At 35.9% G+C, this 20,114-nt stretch overlaps 1 protein-coding gene across 4 annotated transcripts; it reads right to left on the reverse strand.

Annotated features, from left to right (window-relative positions):
• Positions 1-823: 823 nt before the first annotated feature.
• On the reverse strand, positions 824-15,019 carry LOC137233505 (uncharacterized). Of its 4 annotated transcripts, none has more exons than XM_067756568.1 (6): positions 14,867-15,019; positions 2,923-3,036; positions 2,240-2,376; positions 2,116-2,181; positions 1,793-2,028; positions 824-1,192 (listed from the first exon to the last, which is right to left on the reverse strand). In XM_067756568.1, exons 2-6 carry the CDS (start codon positions 3,033-3,035, stop codon positions 950-952), a joined length of 795 nt encoding a protein of 264 aa, XP_067612669.1. In that variant the 5' UTR covers position 3,036; positions 14,867-15,019; the 3' UTR covers positions 824-949. The 4 variants fall into 4 exon arrangements, with proteins under 4 accessions (XP_067612669.1, XP_067612668.1, XP_067612670.1 ...); XM_067756567.1 differs by having other exon boundaries at positions 14,780-14,932; XM_067756569.1 differs by having other exon boundaries at positions 14,871-14,914.
• Positions 15,020-20,114: the final 5,095 nt, after the last annotated feature.

Below are 20,114 nucleotides of genomic sequence, written 5' to 3' on the forward strand. Positions count from 1 at the left end.
TAAAAATTGGAAAATAATTTTTATCTTGATCCAAATATATTAAAAGTCCAAAATTAAGAGTCACGCCAGCTAGACGGGAGAGTCTCTGGCGTTTCATCCACCAGCTCACAAAAGCGACAGATTTCTGTATCGGATATCCCGTATAGTACCCAGTGGGAGTTCGTAGGTCTTCTCTGATTAGATTCATAAGTTATGTTGATAGTACCGCTGGTGAGAGTATAAACAATTTGACCTGCCTTAGCATTTTGGGGAATTCAATCCAGTGATGTCTAAACTGCTGTTGTTTGTTGTTACTTATGGATTCCCTATTTTATGCCTTTGTCAGTGCACAGCAGGGTTCTGGACCGTAGATGGGTGTTATAGCACGCTGCTTGGCAGGATAGTCTGCGCCTGTTCATTACCTTCATGCCTCTCAGGCCCGGGAACCCATCCTAATAAAACCTTGTTTTAAGTTTCCCGAGCATTTAAGACTAAAATAGCTTAGAAGTAGTTGTGTAAGACTGCAAAGCTGCATGGCTGTATGACATGATAAAGGTATTTCTCGAGGATAAATCTCTTCGTATACATTCTCTACCGCAAACTTCTATTACATGGATTTCTGTCTAAAAAGAGTGCGGTAGTATCACATTGCTATCGATTTTTTTGAAGTTGCAGCCTGCTTCCCAAAGAGTTCTATCTATCAATTTTCTTACTACTTTCCTATGCAGCAAGTGTTGCCGCCTTCTCTAATAGAATGGGAAAGTGAGGTATTCTAACTCAGACACTAAGTGCATTGACAGGGGACGGTCTCTTGGCACCTGTTATGCCAATATAAACTAGTCGATTATTAACATAAAAACAATTTATTTATTGGTTATAGTTATAATTTTTTTTTTTTTTAACATTTACTTAAACACTTTATATTCTACAATTCAATTTCCTTTCCAAATATTACGTAACATCACAACAATTATATTTCTAACGATTTAAAAACGTCCGATTCACTATCATTTAATAATTTTCTTAAATTATGTTTACGCTTTTCTCTTTCACTTTGTTTATCATATATCGATGACATTTCAGTTTCTAAATCGGCGAGGCGAGCTTTTGTAGCTTTCATGCGTGACGAAGCTTCAGTTGTGGTACTGCTATCACCCATTATGACATTTTCACTTCTTATTTTAATACGTCTAGAAGAAAATGCGGTAGAGTCCTAAGACAAATAAAATATAAATATAAATAAAAGGTATATGCAATAAAAAACCAATTAAAAGAGAAGGCTATGCAAATTGTAATACAAAATGAAAGTTTAAGAAGCCAAGCTAGCTTGTTTTTTAAGTTAAAGAAATTATTGTTTAAAACAAAGTTAAGAAAAGTAACTTTCAGCTAAGAAATGATGCTGAAAGCTGTCAAGCTCAGGCTAATGATGATGAAAGCCCTTATTTAAGGCCACGCAATCGATCTTTCCCTTGATCAGTAAATTTTTGCTAAGAAATGATGCTAAAAGCTATCAAATTCATGATATGGATGATGAAAGCCCTTATTTGATACCGCGTAATCGAGCTTTCCCTTGGGCAGTAACTTTCAGCTAAGAAATGATATTGAAAGCTGTCAAGTTCATGATATTGATGATGAAAGCCCTTATTTGATACCATGCAATCGAGCTTTCTCTCGCTCATGTGAATATATATATATTAAGACTTTTTGTAATATAATTGTTAACTTTACTGAAAGATCAGGTGTATTGAGGAAAGCTCCCAAGACGATCTTATCGAGCTGTTTTATTTTTTTAAGGAATTTCATTATATCATACCTGATTATCCACATCATCCAAGCTTGATCTACCTTTTAAAGCTCTATGCTTCATACTCTCACCGAGTCCTGACTCATCCGCACCATTCAATTTTAGTGATTTAAAGGCCGATTCGAAAGGCTCTGCCGAAGCTCTGTATTTCAATGATGATTTCAATGAAGATGATGATTCAACAGCAGACTCATCTAAACCTCTGAATCTTGATGGTTTGAAGGCGCCACCTAATATATCTTCATCTAGAAACAAACATGTTTTTTGATTCCAAAATTTTTGAATGTGACGAACCGTGAGTTATTTAGAAGTACAGACAAGCTTATACATACCTTCTTCTTCCAAAAATTTGTTTCTTAATTTTGATTTTCGCAGTGTCGCACCAAAAACGTCCGTATCTAAAATAGTTGGAAAGTTTATAAATAAGTACTGAATATGTATTGTTTTCTATGATACCTTCATCGTCCATTTGTAGCTTGGCTCTTAGTGAAGCTCTATATTTCTCTCGATCAAAATCGTCTTCATCTTGCAGAAATGTTACTTTTGGTGGTAAACTCGTTTCACGGCCCAAAGGAATATGCGAGTCTATGTTCCTAAAAATTAGAAAAAAAAATGCATTCAAGAATTTTACATATAGATGTACATCGGTAGATCTCAATACATCTAAAGCAGGAAGATATTGTGCTCTGTAGGCACACAGAGACCCCCCCCCCCCCCCCCCCCCCCCAACCTTCTACCAATATGGGAATAATCAAGCAGTCCCCTTTCACCATTCCACTCCCAGCGGAATGACTGACGGAAGCTTGCACAGGGAGCAGTTGTCTTGTATGGAATAAAGTCAAAGTTGGTAAGAGTGCTGGAGGTGAGAAAGCTCGATTACTGCCATAACACATAGTAGAAGAGGTAGAACACTCTGCTGCGACATTGCTCTTGCACAAAAGTTTTATAATAAATTCAACCGGGGCCGTTCTACTCCTGAGCCAACCAGGACAATTGCGATGATGCAGGGCAGAACACTGTTATGCTCTCTTTCAGTGTCTGTCCCATGTGATTTAGGGATACCGCTATTTACATTACAATCGAATGGAGCGACGTTCCCGTTGACCTGGCTTATTTGCGGTACATATGTACGTACTTACCTGCCAATTCCTCTTTTATTATCTAAATCTTCCAATACTTTTTTGTACGAGCTTTCGCCGATATCATAATTTGCTCCATAAATGCGAGTTCTTCGTGGGCGATAACTGGACATTCTGAAAGATAAATTAAATACATCTTTATGAAACTATAAATAAGATCACATTTTCGTTATGTTTAGATTCCGGATGGAAGAAAGACCCTGTCGTAATCGAGGCCTCAGAGCTGAACAACCGTGAAACTTTAAGCCCAAAACGGGTGGAGCGTGGGCTTAGTTCTATAGGTGGACGCCTTTTCGAGATATCGCCATAGAGGTGGACCAGGGGTGACTCTAGAATGTGTTTGTACGATATGGGTATCAAATTAAATGTATTAATGAGGCTTTTAAAAGGGAGTGGTGGTAGTTGTATATGTGAAGGCGTTTTCCAGATATCGACCAAAATATGGACCAGGGTGACCCAGAACATCATCTGTTGGATACCGCTAATTTATTTATATATATAATATCACGAACAGTATTCCTGCCAAGATTTCAAGGGTTTTTTATTTCGCCCTGCAGAACTTTTTCATTTCATTCTACTTAATATGGTAGGTGTCACACCCATTTTACAAAGTTTTTTTCTAAAGTTATATTTTGCGTCAATAAACTAATCCAAATACCATATTTCATCCCTTTTTTCGTATTTGGTATAGAATTATGGCACTTTTTCGTTTTTCGTAATTTTCGATATCGAAAAAGTGGGCGTGGTCATAGTCCGATTTCGGCCATTTTTTATACCAATACAAAGTGAGTTCAGGTAAATACGTGAACTGAGTTTAGTAAAGATATATCGATTTTTACTCAGGTTATCGTGTTAACGGCCCAGCGGACGAACAGACGGTCGACTGTGTATAAAAACTGGGCGTGGCTTCAACCGATTTCGCCTTTTTTCACATAAATAAGTTATCGTCCCAGAATCTAAGCCCCTATCAAATTTCACAAGGATTGGTAAATTTTTATTCGACTTATGGCATTAAAAGTATCCTAGACAAATTAAATGAAAAAAGGCGGGGCCACGCCCATTTTGAAATTTTCTTTTATTTTTGCATTTTGTTTCAGCATATCATTACTGGAGTTGAATGTTGACATAATTTACTTATATACTGTAAAGATATTAAATTTTTTGTTAAAATTTGACTTTAAAAAGAAGTTTTTTTTAAAAGTGGGCGTTGTCGTTCTCCGATTTTGCTAATTTTTATTAAGCATACATATAGTAATAGGAGTAACGTTCCTGCCAAATTTCATCATGATATCTTCAACGACTGCCAAATTACAGCTTGTAAAACTTTTAAATTACCTTCTTTTAAAAGTGGGCGGTGCCACGCCCATTGTCCAAAATTTTACTAATTTTCTATTCTGCGTCATAAGTTCAACTCACCTACCAAGTTTCATAGCTTTATTCGTCTTTGGTAAGGAATTATCGCACTTTTTCGGTTTTTCGAAATTTTCGATATCGAAAAAGTGGGCGTGGTTATAGTTCGATATTGTTCATTTTAAATAGCGATCTGAGATGAGTGCTCAGGAACCTACATACCAAATTTCATCAAGATACCTCAAAATTTACTCAAGTTAACGTGTTAACGGACAGACGGACGGACGGACGGACGGACGGACAGACATGGCTCAATCAAATTTTTTTTCAATCCTGATGATTTTGATATATGGAAGTCTATATCTATCTCGATTCCTTTATACCTGTACAACCAACCGTTATCCAATCAAAGTTAATATACTCTGTGAGCTCTGCTGAACTGAGTATAATGAAGGTTACTTAAATCCTTGAGATTTCAATATTAGATTAAAAAAAAAAAAAAAACACGACACATCTACCGACAAAGCGTTCTTGGGGCAGTGGTTTTCTGGGAGCAACCTAAATTTGCACTTCCTAACAGTTTGCAATTTAGGTTCTACGCAGGGGGTTTGTTGAAGTTGTGGTGTGTAGACAAACTTGGTCCGACATCAATGAGAATCGATCTAGTTCCTTAGTAAACTTAGCCGTCTCTCCCTATGACTACTCATTGGGATCTTAATCGAGCATTTTCTGGTGGGAGTACAGTGAAGGAAATCGTTTAGCAATTATTTTGTGCTCCCTCCTTCCTCCAGAGTGGTTTCAGATAACCGAGCTGTACTCTCCTTTGTTTTTTTCTTTTTCGTTCTTTTTGATAATGTTGGCGATTAACTAAAGAACTATAAAATTTTCAATACTTATCAAAATTTGGAGAACAATTGAAGAGTGATGAAGAAATCGACTTGAAAACTATACATTTCTTAAAACTTCTCAAACGGAGAGATTGGAGAATAATTGGAGAATCAAGTTAAGAATTAAAAGCTTGGAAAAATTTGGAGCACAAATCGATATCAATTTGTGAATTTAAAACGTCTCAATGGTTAGGGGAAAAAATTGGACATCAATTTGATAGCTAACAATTACTCAAAGGTTGGAGAGTATTTGGAGAATGATGTTGGATATCAACTTGAGAACTAAAAATGTCTCAAAGACTGGAGAGTATTAGTTGAGTGTTCTTGGATATTAACATGAGAACTAATAAAATAATTAAAAGTAAATTTTTAAGTTGAACGGTTTTATTGAAAGCAATACTTACATTAAGTAATAATAATACTAAAAGCTAGAAAATAATTAGGTAGGTCCTAGGTACTAGTCATCACACTACTCATCAATCTAGGGCGTTACTCAGACAATTAAATAAAAGCGTTGGGCGCGTGAAATTTCTAAAAATGTGACGCGTAGCATAACCTGATTAAGGTTCAGTTGGTCTTACTTATGACTATCAATAGAAATTTGACGCGTCCAACACTTTTATTTAATTGTATGATCAACGCCCTAGATTGATGAGGAATGTAATGACTAGTACCTAGGACCTACCTAATTATTTTCTAGCTTCTAGTATTATTATTACGTAATGTAAGTATTGCTTTCAATAAAACCGTTTAACTAAAATTTTTTTAAATTTTTTTTTTCAAGTTTTTAGTCTTTATTTAATTGCCTATTATTTCTCATTTTATTTAGTTCATTTAGTGACTCATTGTTACAAGGACTTTTTCCTGACAATTTGTTACAATCTAGGTCACATAATCCTTCCAAAGACTCTGCTATACTCGGCGCCACGTATCCTTGTCCCTCCTCCAACTCCAAAATATTTTGATGTCAGTTCTACCGGACTGTATGGAATATTTGTTCCAAATGTGAGCGAAATCGGACCACAAATACGAGTATTTTGAATACCGCGATCCTTGCTACACCTAGCGGGATTTTGTCTCATAAAATGATTTCTATTTCTGTATGTAATATGTGTTCCAAATATGGGCCAAATCGGACCAAAAATACGATTTTTTTTAATATCTCGTTCCTTGCGCCATCTGGCGACGATTTTTTCATATGTCGCTTTCTATTCATGTGTGTAATATGTGTTCCAAATATGAGCCAAATCGGACCAAAAATACGATTTTTTTTAATATCTCGCTCCTTGCGCCACCTGGCGGCGTTTTTTCATATGTCGCTTTCTAATCATGTAGGTAATATGTGTTCCAAATATGCGCCTAATCGGACGACAAATACGATTTTTTGAATATCTCGATCCTTACGTCACCTGGTGGCGATTTTTCTCATGTGTCGCTTTCTATTCATGTATGTATTATGTGTTCTAAATATAAGCCTAATCGGACCACAAATACGATTTTTTTGAATATCTCGATACTTGTGCCACCTTGCGACAATTTTTTCATATCGCTCATTTACTTCAATAGTGTCATAACTCAAAAAACACAATTTTCCAGGAGAGCCATTCAAAGATTTTAACTGCCATATGTTGCGCATATAAAGGCATATTTTCATTTTTATAGCACGTGGTAAATTTTTAACTGATCACAACGATTTTTTTATACAACATAGATCATGAGATTGGGTACGTTTATATGTTATTAACTCAAAAGTCGCTTTTCTTTTGAGTTATGACACTATTGAAGTAAATGAGCGGTTTGTCGCTTTCTATTCATGTATGTATTATGTGTTCCAATATGAGCCAAATCGGACCACAAATACGATTTTTTGAAATATTTCGATCCATGCGCCACCTATCGGATTTTTTCATATTATTGCATTGTCAGCGGGTTATGAACTATTTCCAAGTTTCAAGCTTGTGGCTTATCGGGAGTTACTTAAATTTTAATTACACAATTCGTTCACAACGGCCGTGTGGCCGGCCCGTCAGGTCAAGCTAAATAAAACCGTTTAAAAAGTGTCTCAAAGGTGGGAGAATATTTGATGAATGTTGTTGAATACCAACTTGAGAACTTAAAATTTTTCAAAAGTTGGAGAGTATCTGGAGAATGATGCTGGATATCAACTAGATAACTCAAATTCTCAAGGAAATATCTCCCTTCTTACGCACTTGTTACGAAACTTCGCAAGACACTACACCCAACAGAAGTGCTGACAGAAGTCTTCGGGGTCGTCATATGACTCCGAGCGTAAACTATTGAGGCTATTCTTGGTTGGCTAAACACATTTTGAAGGGTATTCATACATATACTTGTGTATGAGGACAGATATACGTAAATTGCACATTTCATAAACACATTTACTATGCGTAATCGCACTTGGCACTTTTATTTAGTACATCTGTCTATGTTAAGAATGTACGCTTGCATTTCGTCCAAAAAATAAATAAGTAAGTAAAGTATTTATTTTATTGTCGTTTATGAAAAAGGGCTTAAAAATAGAAATCATTCTTGGTTGTATTTCAAAGACAACTCAATTTTTAAAATATAAACAAAAAACTGCATATGCCTTAGGCTAAGTAGAATTTAATAAATTTGAATTACTGGCGCTTTTCATCGGAAGATAGTGAAGACGTCGAACTTAACACGATCGCTCTGCATTTGTATGACAGTAATCAGGAGGGTTGCAAATATTTTCAAAGTTGCTCCTCGGGCCATTTTGGAGTATCCTTCGCTTGGTGGTATGTTACATATGTATGTATGTACATCGATCAGACTCTCTGTATGGCAACTCGATCGGCTCTGAACTCTGTACTTATCGTCCATTTCAAGTTAGGCATCGAAAGGCGTCCATGGAGTTTCGCTCGAATCTAAGTGTTCTTTGCCCAGTTCCCAAGAAGTAATGTCCTGCAAATTAGTATCGCATATAAGGTCCTGTCAAGCGTATTGCAACTCACAGTGAATTGGCTGATTGGACTTTTTAAATGCGGCTTCAGAACTGATAAATCTACCATTGACCAGATGTTCAATATGAAAAAACCCGCGAATGGACACACATTACCTTCGCATTGATTTTAGAAGAGCCGCCTATATGCCGATATGCCTGAATTTGTTTTCCTTGGGAAGGAGCTCTCTGAGCCGTTCAAAACTAAACGAGGTTTCAGACCGGGTGACCCCCCGACAACATTTGATGAGGCCGCTCTGTGAGAGTGAGAAAGTTCTGCGAAAGATTTATGAGTCCCTACATAGGTTAGATTAGGTTAGGTGGTAGCTGCCCTAATAAGGGGAGCTCACTTGGACAATATGAACGTCCGTTGTGATACCACATGCAATAAAATAACGATAACGTAGATATAGCTACTTAGAGAATCGTTGGGTAGCAACGATAAAGCTCCAAATGATACCGATCTCAACTTTGGATAAATCCTCGGGAGCTGCAAATGAGTCGCGACCGAAGTACTTTCGCCTAGTTCTGGCAAAAGCTGGGCAATCAAGCATAAAGTGATTTGGTGATTCCACCTCATCATCCTCCCTACAGCTGCAGCAGGATGCAGTTTCCAGTATATTGAGACGTACCGCATGGATACCCATGGGACAGTGTCAGAACCCCAATGACTATTGATAGGTGAGCCTTAGTGAGTCTCTACAATGTAGAGTCTACATAGTCCAGGGAATTCAAATACAGCGGCCAAGAAAGTTTTCTTATCAAAAAATGACTACTGAAGTAGAGAAAGAAGGGACCCCCTTGGGCTGGAAGGGATTCAAATCCCCTTGGTGTCACCAATTGAAGCCATTTAGCACAACGAGGAAGCCACTGGCGCTGTTGCCCGGCTAAAGCCGTTTAAGCAGTTAAGTGCCAATTAGAGTAAATAAGTTAAAAAGCTCAAACTTTGTCGTGTATTCACGCTAAGACTTGAACTCTCCACTCAGCCTACTAATCTTTTCTTGATTAATCTCTCAGCTCGCGTTGTTATAGAGACCTACAGATACCAGCAGCACTCGCTTCCCAAGGCAGCCTGGGTCGACTTGGATTTTTTCGCGACCAAGGTCTGTCATTTCAGTGTAACCCCATTTGGTATGTTGCTCACTGCTACAACAACAACAACAACCAGAAGTACAATGTCATATAGATATGTCACCGATTTCATCACGAAGTAGTTAGAAGTGTTAGTGTTATAAGACAACGTCTTGGGAATTATCCGGTTAACAATAGGGAGTTAAATATCGAGAGCACATACTATTCGAGGTCTCCTAAATATCCACACAGTAACGAAATAGCCAGTCTTCTAGGAATGTGATGTGAATAAATAATAGGTTTTTAGAAGGGAAAATAAATTCGACCCACCCTAATATGCATGTCTCTTAACACATACTACATAATAAATTCTTGGTACAAATACTTTACATACTCAATTATGCGGGAACAATGTTTTTTTGCCAATTATTTTTTATATATTTATACATATATGTATGTACTTATGTATATACATTAGGGTGGGCCGATTTACATGGACGAAAGTTAACCGATATCGCGCCATCGATTTTTCTATAGGATTTGGGGTCAGAAAAAAAGTTCCACTACGCATACCCAAAAAAATCTTCGAAATTTAATTTTTTTGACTTTTTTTCGACTTTTATTTTTAAAGTTTTTTTCATGACCTGCTAAAAAATTTTTCATATGTAAAAAAATATTTTTTTTTTTCAAAAAACTGTTATCGCCAACGTTTTTAGCGCACATTTTTGGGTCGGTATACCCTACATGAAAATTTTACAATCAAATGAAAATTATTTTAGTAGGTCATGAAAAAAACCTTAAAAATCAAAGTCAAAAAAGTTAAAAAAATAAAATTTCGCAGGCTCGAAAATTATTTTTTTGGGTATACGTAGTGGATCTTTTTTTTTGTGGAGCCCAAATCCTATCGAAAAATCGATGGCGCGATATCGGTTAATAAATCGACCCAGTCTAATATACATATATATATATGTATATATATATATATTGTTTATGTACAAATTATGACTGTACATACCATATATGAAAACGTAACGCCTACAAAATATTTAAAATAAACTAATATATAACACGTACGCCGGGCAGACAAAAATATAATTATTATTAATTTATGTAAGTAGAAACCCCGGAATCCGCAACGACATCTGATTAAAGAGGCCCTGCCTTCCACGAGCTTAAAAAGTTATTTTTCTAAGTAATATAAAGAAACTCGGCAGTCAAGAAGTCAGCCGCATGAAGAAAAAATCACAAAAAGGCCCTCAGAGACATCCACAAAAAGTCAAAAAATTACTATGCCAACAATTGCCCTTTGAACATTGTTCTCATAGACAAATATTCTAAGCTCGCAGTTGAGAAAGCAACCTCCCCAGGGAGACGTGCATCACTTTAGCCCAGAATCAAACCCGACATACAAAATCAACAATCTTTTAAATTGCAATGTGGAACCTTTTTGGGTCCAACCCTGTTGAAGCAGCAAGTTTCTCCGGACTCCTGCAGGATAGCGAATATGAATGAAAATTTGTGAGTAATCGCACCTATTGGATGGGGCGAAGCACTGCAACAACAACAACAACCACAGGACAAAGTCTGCTGAGTATGCTAGCATATATACTAGGGTGGGTAGATTTGTATGGACGAAAGTTAACCGATGACCGCGATCATGAAAAAAACCTTAGAAATAAAAGTGGAAAAAACGTCAAAAAAACGAAGTTTCGCAGGCTCCAAAATTATATTTTTGGGTATGCATAGTGGAACTTTTTTTCCTGAGCCCAAATCCTATCGAAAAATCGATGGCGCGATATCGGTTAATAAATCGACCCAGTCTAATATATACCCTGCAGCGAAAGTGGAGGACATTTTCACAAAACACCAGTTAGTTTCGCACAACATTCTAATGACTTCTTTCGAACCGGTGCTTATCGGATGCAGAGTGAGAGAATCGCACGCATATCCAATCTGTATATCAAATTTAGTATGTAAAGAGAAAAATTTTATAAATTTTGAAAAAAATTTTTTTTTTTGTATTTTAATTAACATAACTATGAGGTCACAAAAATATGTGCAAGACAGGAATGTAAACGACTGCAGATGCCGAAATGTGTTTACCAAACTCATTCCGCCCCTGCAAAAATCGCGAGTACTCCATGCATGCATGCTATATGTACTCGCTATGGACCAACCGAGTACTCCAAAATTAACCACAATTCATACAAAAAATATGGTCCAATTAACATTGCGATGTCTTAGGACTGGACATATATACTCCAGCTTCGCATTACATTAGAGTAATCCATGGAGTACCCACAGTCCAATAAACATCGTGTAGTGATTACAATCGTTAAAAACGAGCAATCATCGGCTTACAATATGTTCGTGTCGAAACATGAGTTGGTCCATTGCTGCATTACAATGGAGCATAATGGTAAGTACTCCAGTGGACCACATGATCCAACGATTTTTGCAGGGGCTATACACAGTCGCACCGTTAGTTTTATTACATGCTTCATACCTATTCGTTTCAATTTCTATTTACGCCCACAAGTCTTTATGTTTTAATTCTGTTTTTTCTGTTTTGTTAAATTACAATGCCCAGAGCAATAAAAATCTAAACAAAAACAAAATTGCTTTCTATTTCAGGTGATTGCAAATGGGGAAATGAGCACGAAAGAAAGATAGAATTTATTTCGTTTTTTTTTTTTATTTTCGAATAGTTTATGTACCTGTACGACTTTTTCTTGCCAGAAAATTGGTTTTCCTACATTCAAAATATGAGGCTCGCTCTACCTTTTTACTCTCTGTACCAGTCTCATTGTGGGGAAGAGCAGATACGAACGAGAGAGGCGAATCTCTGTTTTGTTACATCCTGCAAACCAATTTGCAGATAGCCAACAGGGGAAATGTCCCTACATACATTGGTCCAACATCCAGCAATGTTCTGGATATTATATTGAGCTCCGAGCGTGATATATCAAGGTATGATTGGATGGTTCTTGATAGACCATCCTTCTCCGACCATGCGTATATCAGCTTCAACATCCCCCTAAAGAGGGTAGAGAAGGGAAGAACCTTTAGAAACCCTAGGTCAACGAACTGGACTAAATTCCAGAAACATGTGGAAACAAAAACTGGGACAACCCAAAGAGGTTGCTAATGTAGAGGAACTGGAGGAGTCGAATGAATTTCTAACAAGGACGCTTATGACTGCATATAACAAAGCTTGCCCTCTAAGAAGATTCAGAGGAAAAGCAAAGCCGCCATGGTGGAGCAATGAGCTGAGTCTTGTTGTTGTTGTTGTTGTTGTAGCGATTAGTTACTCCCCGAAGGTTTTGGGGAGTGTTATCGATGTGATGGTCCTTTGTCGGATACAGATCCGATACGCTCCGGTAACACAGCACCATTAAGGTGCTGGCCCGACCATCTCGGGAACAATTTATATGGCCACATTAAACCTTCAGGCCATCCCTCCCTCCCCACCCCCAAGTTCCATGAGGAGCTTGGGGTCGCCAGAGCCTCGTCTGTTAGTGAAACGGGATTCGCCGCTCGAAGGTGAGGTTGACAATTGGGTTGGAGAAGCTATATATTGCGCTACACAACCCCTTGAATCCCTGAGCTGAGTTTTCTTAGAAGACAGTTAAAAGAAATGTTTAAGCTCGCAAAGACCGCTGAAAGCGAAGCGTGTCGGGACGAGTACAGGGATCTACTGAGGATCTACAAGCGTGAAATTACCAGGGCGAAGAGAAACTCGTGGAAAAGTTTCTGTACGGACATAGAGTGCTCCAGCGAAACAGCACGGTTGAAAAAAGTCCTAGCAAAGGGAAACATAGTCCAGGGACTAATAAAGAAAGAGAACGGGGAATGGTCACGTAATAGTGAGGAATCCCTTGAGGTGCTTCTCGACACACATTTCCCATCGGGAGACGGTTTAGAGGAGCCAGCAGACATCACTCACACTTCGATCACGGAGGTAGTAGTGCCGGGCTTGGTGACCGATACCAAGATCGAGTGGGCAGTGAAGACGTTTTCTAAGTTTAAATCGCCGGTTCCAGATGGTATATTCCCGGCCATGCTACAAGTCTCAAGTAGGGCGGTCGTGGAATGGCTTAAAATAATATTCGATGGGTGCATACGACTGAATCATGTACCGCACTCTTGGAGAACAGCTCGTGTAGCTTTTCTACCAAAGGCGGGGAAGATCGATCACGTGTATCACAAAGACTATAGACCCATTAGCTTAACATCATTTCTGCTCAAAACCTTTGAGAGGCTGATAGATGTGTACATAAAGCCCAACGTGGATGAAAAGCTGCTCTCCACAACACAGCATGCGTACACCAAAGGCAAGTCGGTAGACACCGCATTGCATAGGGTGGTAATAAGCATAGAGAAATCCCTGGAATATAAGGAGTATGCTCTAGGAGTCTTCTTGGACATTGCCGGGGCTTTCAATAATGTTGCAAAATGGGCGATTATGGATGGTCTTAATTACATTAAAGTACATCCTGCCTTAATCAGATGGATCGGCTGCATGTTAAATTGCAGAAAGATTACATCACAATGGGGATTGTACGAGGCCACGAAATTAGTGGACAGGGCCACGCCGCAGGGAGGGGTGTTATCACCTCTGCTGTGGACGCTGGTCATCAACCAACTGCTCAGGCAATTCGATGAGGGACCCGTAAAACTTACGGCTTACGCAGATGACGTTGCAATTGTCATAAGTGGAAACTGCCTTCCAACGATTAGTTCTTTGATGGATCGGGCGCTTCGCGATATTCATACCTGGGCATCTAATGTCGGATTGAAAGTCAATGCGGAGAAGTCGATATTCAATCAATGCAAAAGTTGCCAATCGAAAAGTCGACTAGTCGATTTTCCGAATAATCGATTATAAACAAGAGCCCAACTTTGCAGCCTACAAATAAAATCATCAAAAATCCAACGGCTACTTTTAAAGATCTGAAGCTTTGTAAAAAAATGCATATGACCTAAAAAACTGCGTATTCTAAAAATTTTAGATTTTAATTGAAAAGTTCAAAATTTTATGAAAATTTTTTAAAGCCTGAAAATTTTCTTGAATATTTTAGTATGTGATTTCTGTTATGAATACTACTATGCCGCTCATAAAACTCGATTTAAGATATTTTTCATGCAGAAAATAAAAAAACTTCAATTTTCATATTCCCAGTGTAAGAATTCATTACGAAAAAATTTTCAAAATTAAAAAAATTTACATATGTATATAAAAATTTACGCACTCAATTCCATGTCGATTTGGTCAAAACACGGCTCTCTAATTTCAAAAATCTTTCATAATAAATATTATTTTTACACAAATTTCAAAATCGTAGCAAAATATTCAATTACTTTCTGCTTTCTCTGTTTTTATGTTATATATATATATATATGTATGTATAGTTTATAGCTTTAGTTTGTATATTAAAGTAATATTTTACACTCTTATATAATGATATCACAGGTAAACGCTCTCAAGTTGAATGACTTCAAAATTAAATAGTTCACTTCAAAAGCACTTCCAAATAAATAAATTGTAATTTTTTTTCTCACTTACATACTACAAATCGTTTTCGGTGGATATGTTTTTTGTTTGTTTGTTTTTTACATTAATCAGAACAACTTTTGCCTGACCTGAACTTACTTGCCTACTAATAATATTTGCACCTCACAATTCTTCTGTTACTTATCACACACTAATTTTAAAAATACAATACAATATGTTTCGAAAATGCTGAGAAGAAATTTTCAAAAATAGATCACAACGTACTCTTATTAATCACACATTTCACATCTTATATATTTTGTATATTTTTCCTTCCTACGTATGTGCATACATACATACATACAAATATATGTACTATAAGCATTAGAATTTCGCACGAATTTAAAGCGTTACACACAAAAAAGATTTCACTGCTCATTTTCTTTTACTCATTAATATAAATAAACCTGAAAATGGTTGGTGTGCGTGAATTTTCGAAATACCCTAGGCACGTAATGTATAGTACATTAGGGTGCTTTATATTATAAAGTTGATACTATTAGATCAAGAGTCTTCGTCCTACCTGAAATTACGCTAATTTATACTGACTCAATGGTAGTAAATATCGTTTTAATTAAAAAATTTTTCCGACGAAGTTCAGAGCATCTATATTCTAAGCTTCTTTTCTTTTTCTAAAAACTCAAAAATTTTTTTTTAAATATTCAGAATTTTCAAACGCCTTTGTAGCGCATCACATTTTTCAAATTTCTTTGAATTTTTCAAACTTTCTGATGTGTAAACATCTTTGCTCACTGTATGAGGAAATACAGGGCCGGATTAACAAGTAGGCAGTATAGGCAGTTGCCTGATTTTAGGGGGCCCCAAAAATTGAAAAAGACCTCTAAAATTTTATTACAAACATAAAATTCTAGAGAGTGAAAGGAAAATATAATATGAACTGAAAATATATTTTACTCAAATAAATAAAACTCAATTTACCGCATTCAAAGGCGACGACCGACGAACTAGACAAGGTCCCTAAAAAGGACATTTCCGACTCATTTGGCAAATTTTATGAGTGTGTAAAGAAGTTCATCGAAGTGAAAGAAGAGTATATTGAATAATAAAAAAGAATTATCTCAAAATATACACTGGCTGTTTATATTTTTTGGTAAATTTCGGTTATTTTTGGAACAGAGGGTGTAGAAGCCTTTAAGCGGAAATTTCAACTAGAATGATGAAGGATTAATGATGGATGACAAATAAATGAATAAAGAATTTGGGGAATTCCTGATATTTTGCAACTTCTGCTAACGTTCGTATCGCTGAACTGTCGAATAAATAACTCCAATATTCAGTATTGTAATATGGGCTTTATTTAGCCTACGTTGGGTAGTAGTACAATTATACTTCAATATCGCGTACTTCACAAAAGCGTGGTTAAATCAAACTGATTACTGCTTCCTCAGCTTGCGCTGCTTTTATACTCTCGGTTTTCTTGTTCACCAATCTCTCCTAAGGTCTAGTAAATTCACGAACAGTTGTAAGTCATGTTTGGTTACCAGCTATATACATGTATATTTGTAGTTTATGCATGTGTATGTGTAAGTAACTACTTCGGCTGATGACTACATGTGTGTGTGTGAGATATCTCTTCACTTCGAGCTGCTGGTTATATTTGTGGAATGCTCTTCGCCGTCTTGTACATAAGTGTCGCTGCTTGCTGTGTTTTGTTGTTGCGATTATTACGAACAGCTTATCCAATTACTTTGCATTGAGTCAGATTTATTGAACAAAATCGATATTGATGATATAATTGATGAATTTGCCGAAAACAAGTGTAGAAAACGACATGTTTAAAATGTAGATAGTAGAAAGATATAAGTTTGTAGATTTTAATCGAAAAAAGAAAGGAACGGTTCTGAAAAAAAGAGTCCCCAAATTGATGGTTGCCTAGGGCCCCGTTGAGGGTTAATCCGTCCCTGGGGAAATCCTTAATGTAAGCGTAAGATGTAAGTATAAGCGTAGTATTTTTAAGAGGTATGCAATGTTTGGAATGTATTTAGAATGTAAATGCATGCGCAGTGTGTAATATTGGTATATGTACTGTATAGAGAATGTATAAGCGTAGGCGTAGTGTGTGGTATTGGTATGCTGTATGGAGTAATAAAGATTGAGAGCGTAAGTACGTGGTAGAGTTGAAATGAGCGAAATCACACAGCAACTCAAGGCAAACACGTCACCTACATACATATAAATTAGAGTTTCTGAGCATATACATACACAATTTTTGTGCATGCAAGCGCAAAACATGTATGCACTGCTGTTATGTTGGAAATAAAGAGGCAAAGATTATAGCAATTATAGCAATGAGCAAATGCGAAGCATTACCTGCTGGTTTAAGTTGAAATAAGTTTCTTTTCAGGGTTTTGTTGGTTATGCCATTTTAAATGAAGTAATACAGTGCGAACAAAGTAAAAAATTAAATTATTAAAATAAAATAAAGTTAAAATAAATTAATCATCTTTTTATTGATTTTCCGACAAGGTGGATAATCATGCGCGGTTCCAGGGGGGGGGGGGGGGGGAACTTTTTTTGTATTGACTGTAATGAAGTATATAATACTAATCTACATAGTAGTTTCTTATCACACAACGGATTTTTACTAATTTTTAATTTTTCTTGCTTTTTTACGTTATTATTATATATATTTAAAAAAATGTTCCCTCCCTCCCCCCCTAGAACGTAAAAACTCAAAAAAAATTAAAAATTTGTAAAAATCCGTTTTGTGATAAGAAATTACTACGTAGATTAGTATTATTATTTCATTACAGTCAATACAAAAAAATGCCCCCCTCCCCCCCCCCCCCCCCCCCCCTGGAACAGCGCATGATGTATATTGGAACGATTTTCCATCATCTCTTGCCAGATTTGGTTTAGAGAAACGCCGGTTTCGGCATTGCGCCATCATCAGTGTCATTTTTCGTTCTGAACAACATTTAATTATATAATATAAAATAACATAAAAAAATTAATTAAATAAAAAGAAAAAATTTAAAACCATAAAATAAAATAAAATAGAATGAAATAACGTAAAACAAAATGCAACAAATAAAATAAAATAGAGAAGAAAAATAAAACAAAATAAAATAAAATTAAAAAAATTAAAAACCATAAAATAAAAAAAATTTATAATCATAAAATAAAATAAAATAGAAAAAATAAAAAATTTAAATAAAATTTAGTAAAATAAAATAAAATAGAATACAAAAATAAAACAAAATAAAATTAAATAGATTTTAACCGATGGGTTGTCCATTTTTTATTGAAAAGTTGTGGAATTATCATCGAGACATTATCGATCTGTGACCAATTTCTTTTTTTTAGTGTTATCGAAAAGTTATTAATTTGTTATTGAACAGGTATCGATTACTTACCGAAAAACTATCGTTATATTATAAACAGGATATCAATGCGCTTTAGGAAACCTATAGATTGGTTATCGGAGTGTTATGGAAAAATTATAGATTTCGTTATTAAACATGTATCGATGTACTTAGCGGAGTGCTACCAGTTTGTTATCGGCATGTTATCGATTGGTTAACGACAACTATTCGGCTTCTTATGATGCAGATAATGTGTAACCCGATAAGGAACCAATAAGAAGCCGATGACACGGCATTAACAACCGATAAGTCAACGATGATTATTTGTTGTCGATAATATGCCGATTATAAAATCATGTGGGTTGTTATCAATAAGGTAACCTCTGTTGTGGGCTCACTTCAACCAAAACCACTGGCGAGGCCTAGTTAGCATAAAAAAAATTTGTTTCTAGACGTACACCCTTTATGTCTACACACCGAATTTCACGAGTACTTGGTACTCACGCATTTCTTTATAACTATTTTCCGACGACCTTATGCATTTTATCCCTTATAAAAAAATAATTTGTATGTCTTATATGAAAAAAGTGTTTGCCAAAAAAAGAAAAAAGGAGCAGTTTGAAAAGACTTAAAGCAAAACTTAGTTAGATTTAAATTTGATAATCTACAAAACTTAAATATCGACTTTTTGATTTGAACAAAAAATTGTTTAACGTTTTTTAAATTTCGAAAGAGAGCCAAAAAATTTAATTGTAGTTTTTTATTGTTGGGGTTAAATTTGCCAAGTGTACCATGTTTTCAATTCTTCCGTTCCATACAAATATATACATGCAGAGAAGCCTCTCCTGACAATCACCTCTGCGGACACCTCCGTTGGCCGGATAGTTTTTCATACACCAAGTTTTAGGTAAAATTTTAAGAACAGGACGGACACTCTCTTGACCGGCCGGAGCTATTTGCTATAAAAGCCCCTAATCAATGTATATCTTAGAAAAACGTCGTACTGGTTGCGTACATATATATTACCCAAATGAAAAATGGGGTTCCCAGAATAAAATCAATTTTACGTTAGATAAATATGTACTCATATTTAAGAAGTGTCATTGTGTGATGCACATATAAAGACATTATCGTTAGCTAAATTTCATAGTATCATTTTATTTTCAAGAAAAATTAAGGTTTCCGGATTGCCTGAATAAGGTTAATTCAAACTAGCCTGTCCATAAGGTCATCACATAAACTGAATTTGTCCCTTTGTTACCAAAAGCTTATTTGTCAACCAAACTAAAAAATTCCTCAAGAACTATGGCCTATGGTAAAAAGTAGCTGCATCAAATAAAAGACTTTCATAAGTCAATGTCAATTGACTTTCAAAAAATACGTATTTCTTCATCTTGAACATTTTCAGTAGGGCATAAAAAGTGTCATCACCACCAAAGACGCACGAATTTTAGACTATTATTAGCTAATTCACCTTAAGACTGCCTACTTAACGCTCAGTAAAAGAAATATTTTTTTACATATTTTTCATACTTTGTATGAAAAACAATTGAGATAAGTCAAACTAGTGCACAAGAAATGAAAACGGGTCAAATTGACTTTGAGGTTACGGTTTAATAAAGTTTTGAGTTAATATTTTGTTCTTTAAAAATTAAAAATTATCTAGGTAATTTGTAAATACGGCAACAGCTGGATTTTGTTTACCCAACAAATATGGAAAAAAATTCTCCAGCGAAATTTTATATATAGTTCCCGATATCCAACATCATTATTTAATTATTCTTAAACCATATAGTTCTTGAGTTGATATCCAACTTCATTCTCCAATCACTATCCAAACTTTGAGAAATTTTGTAAAATTGATAGTTTTCGAGTTGATCTCCAACGTCATTAATATTTTCCAATTAATATCCTAATTTCGAGAGATCTTGAGAAGTATACAGTTCCCAAATGAATATTCAACAAGTTTCTCCAGTTGATATCTTACATTGAATATCGAGTTGAGTTGAAAAAAAATCTCC

This window comes from Eurosta solidaginis, chromosome 5 (genome assembly GCF_040869045.1).
Source record: "Eurosta solidaginis isolate ZX-2024a chromosome 5, ASM4086904v1, whole genome shotgun sequence".
In the NCBI taxonomy this organism is placed as follows: Eukaryota; Metazoa; Arthropoda; class Insecta; order Diptera; family Tephritidae; genus Eurosta; species Eurosta solidaginis.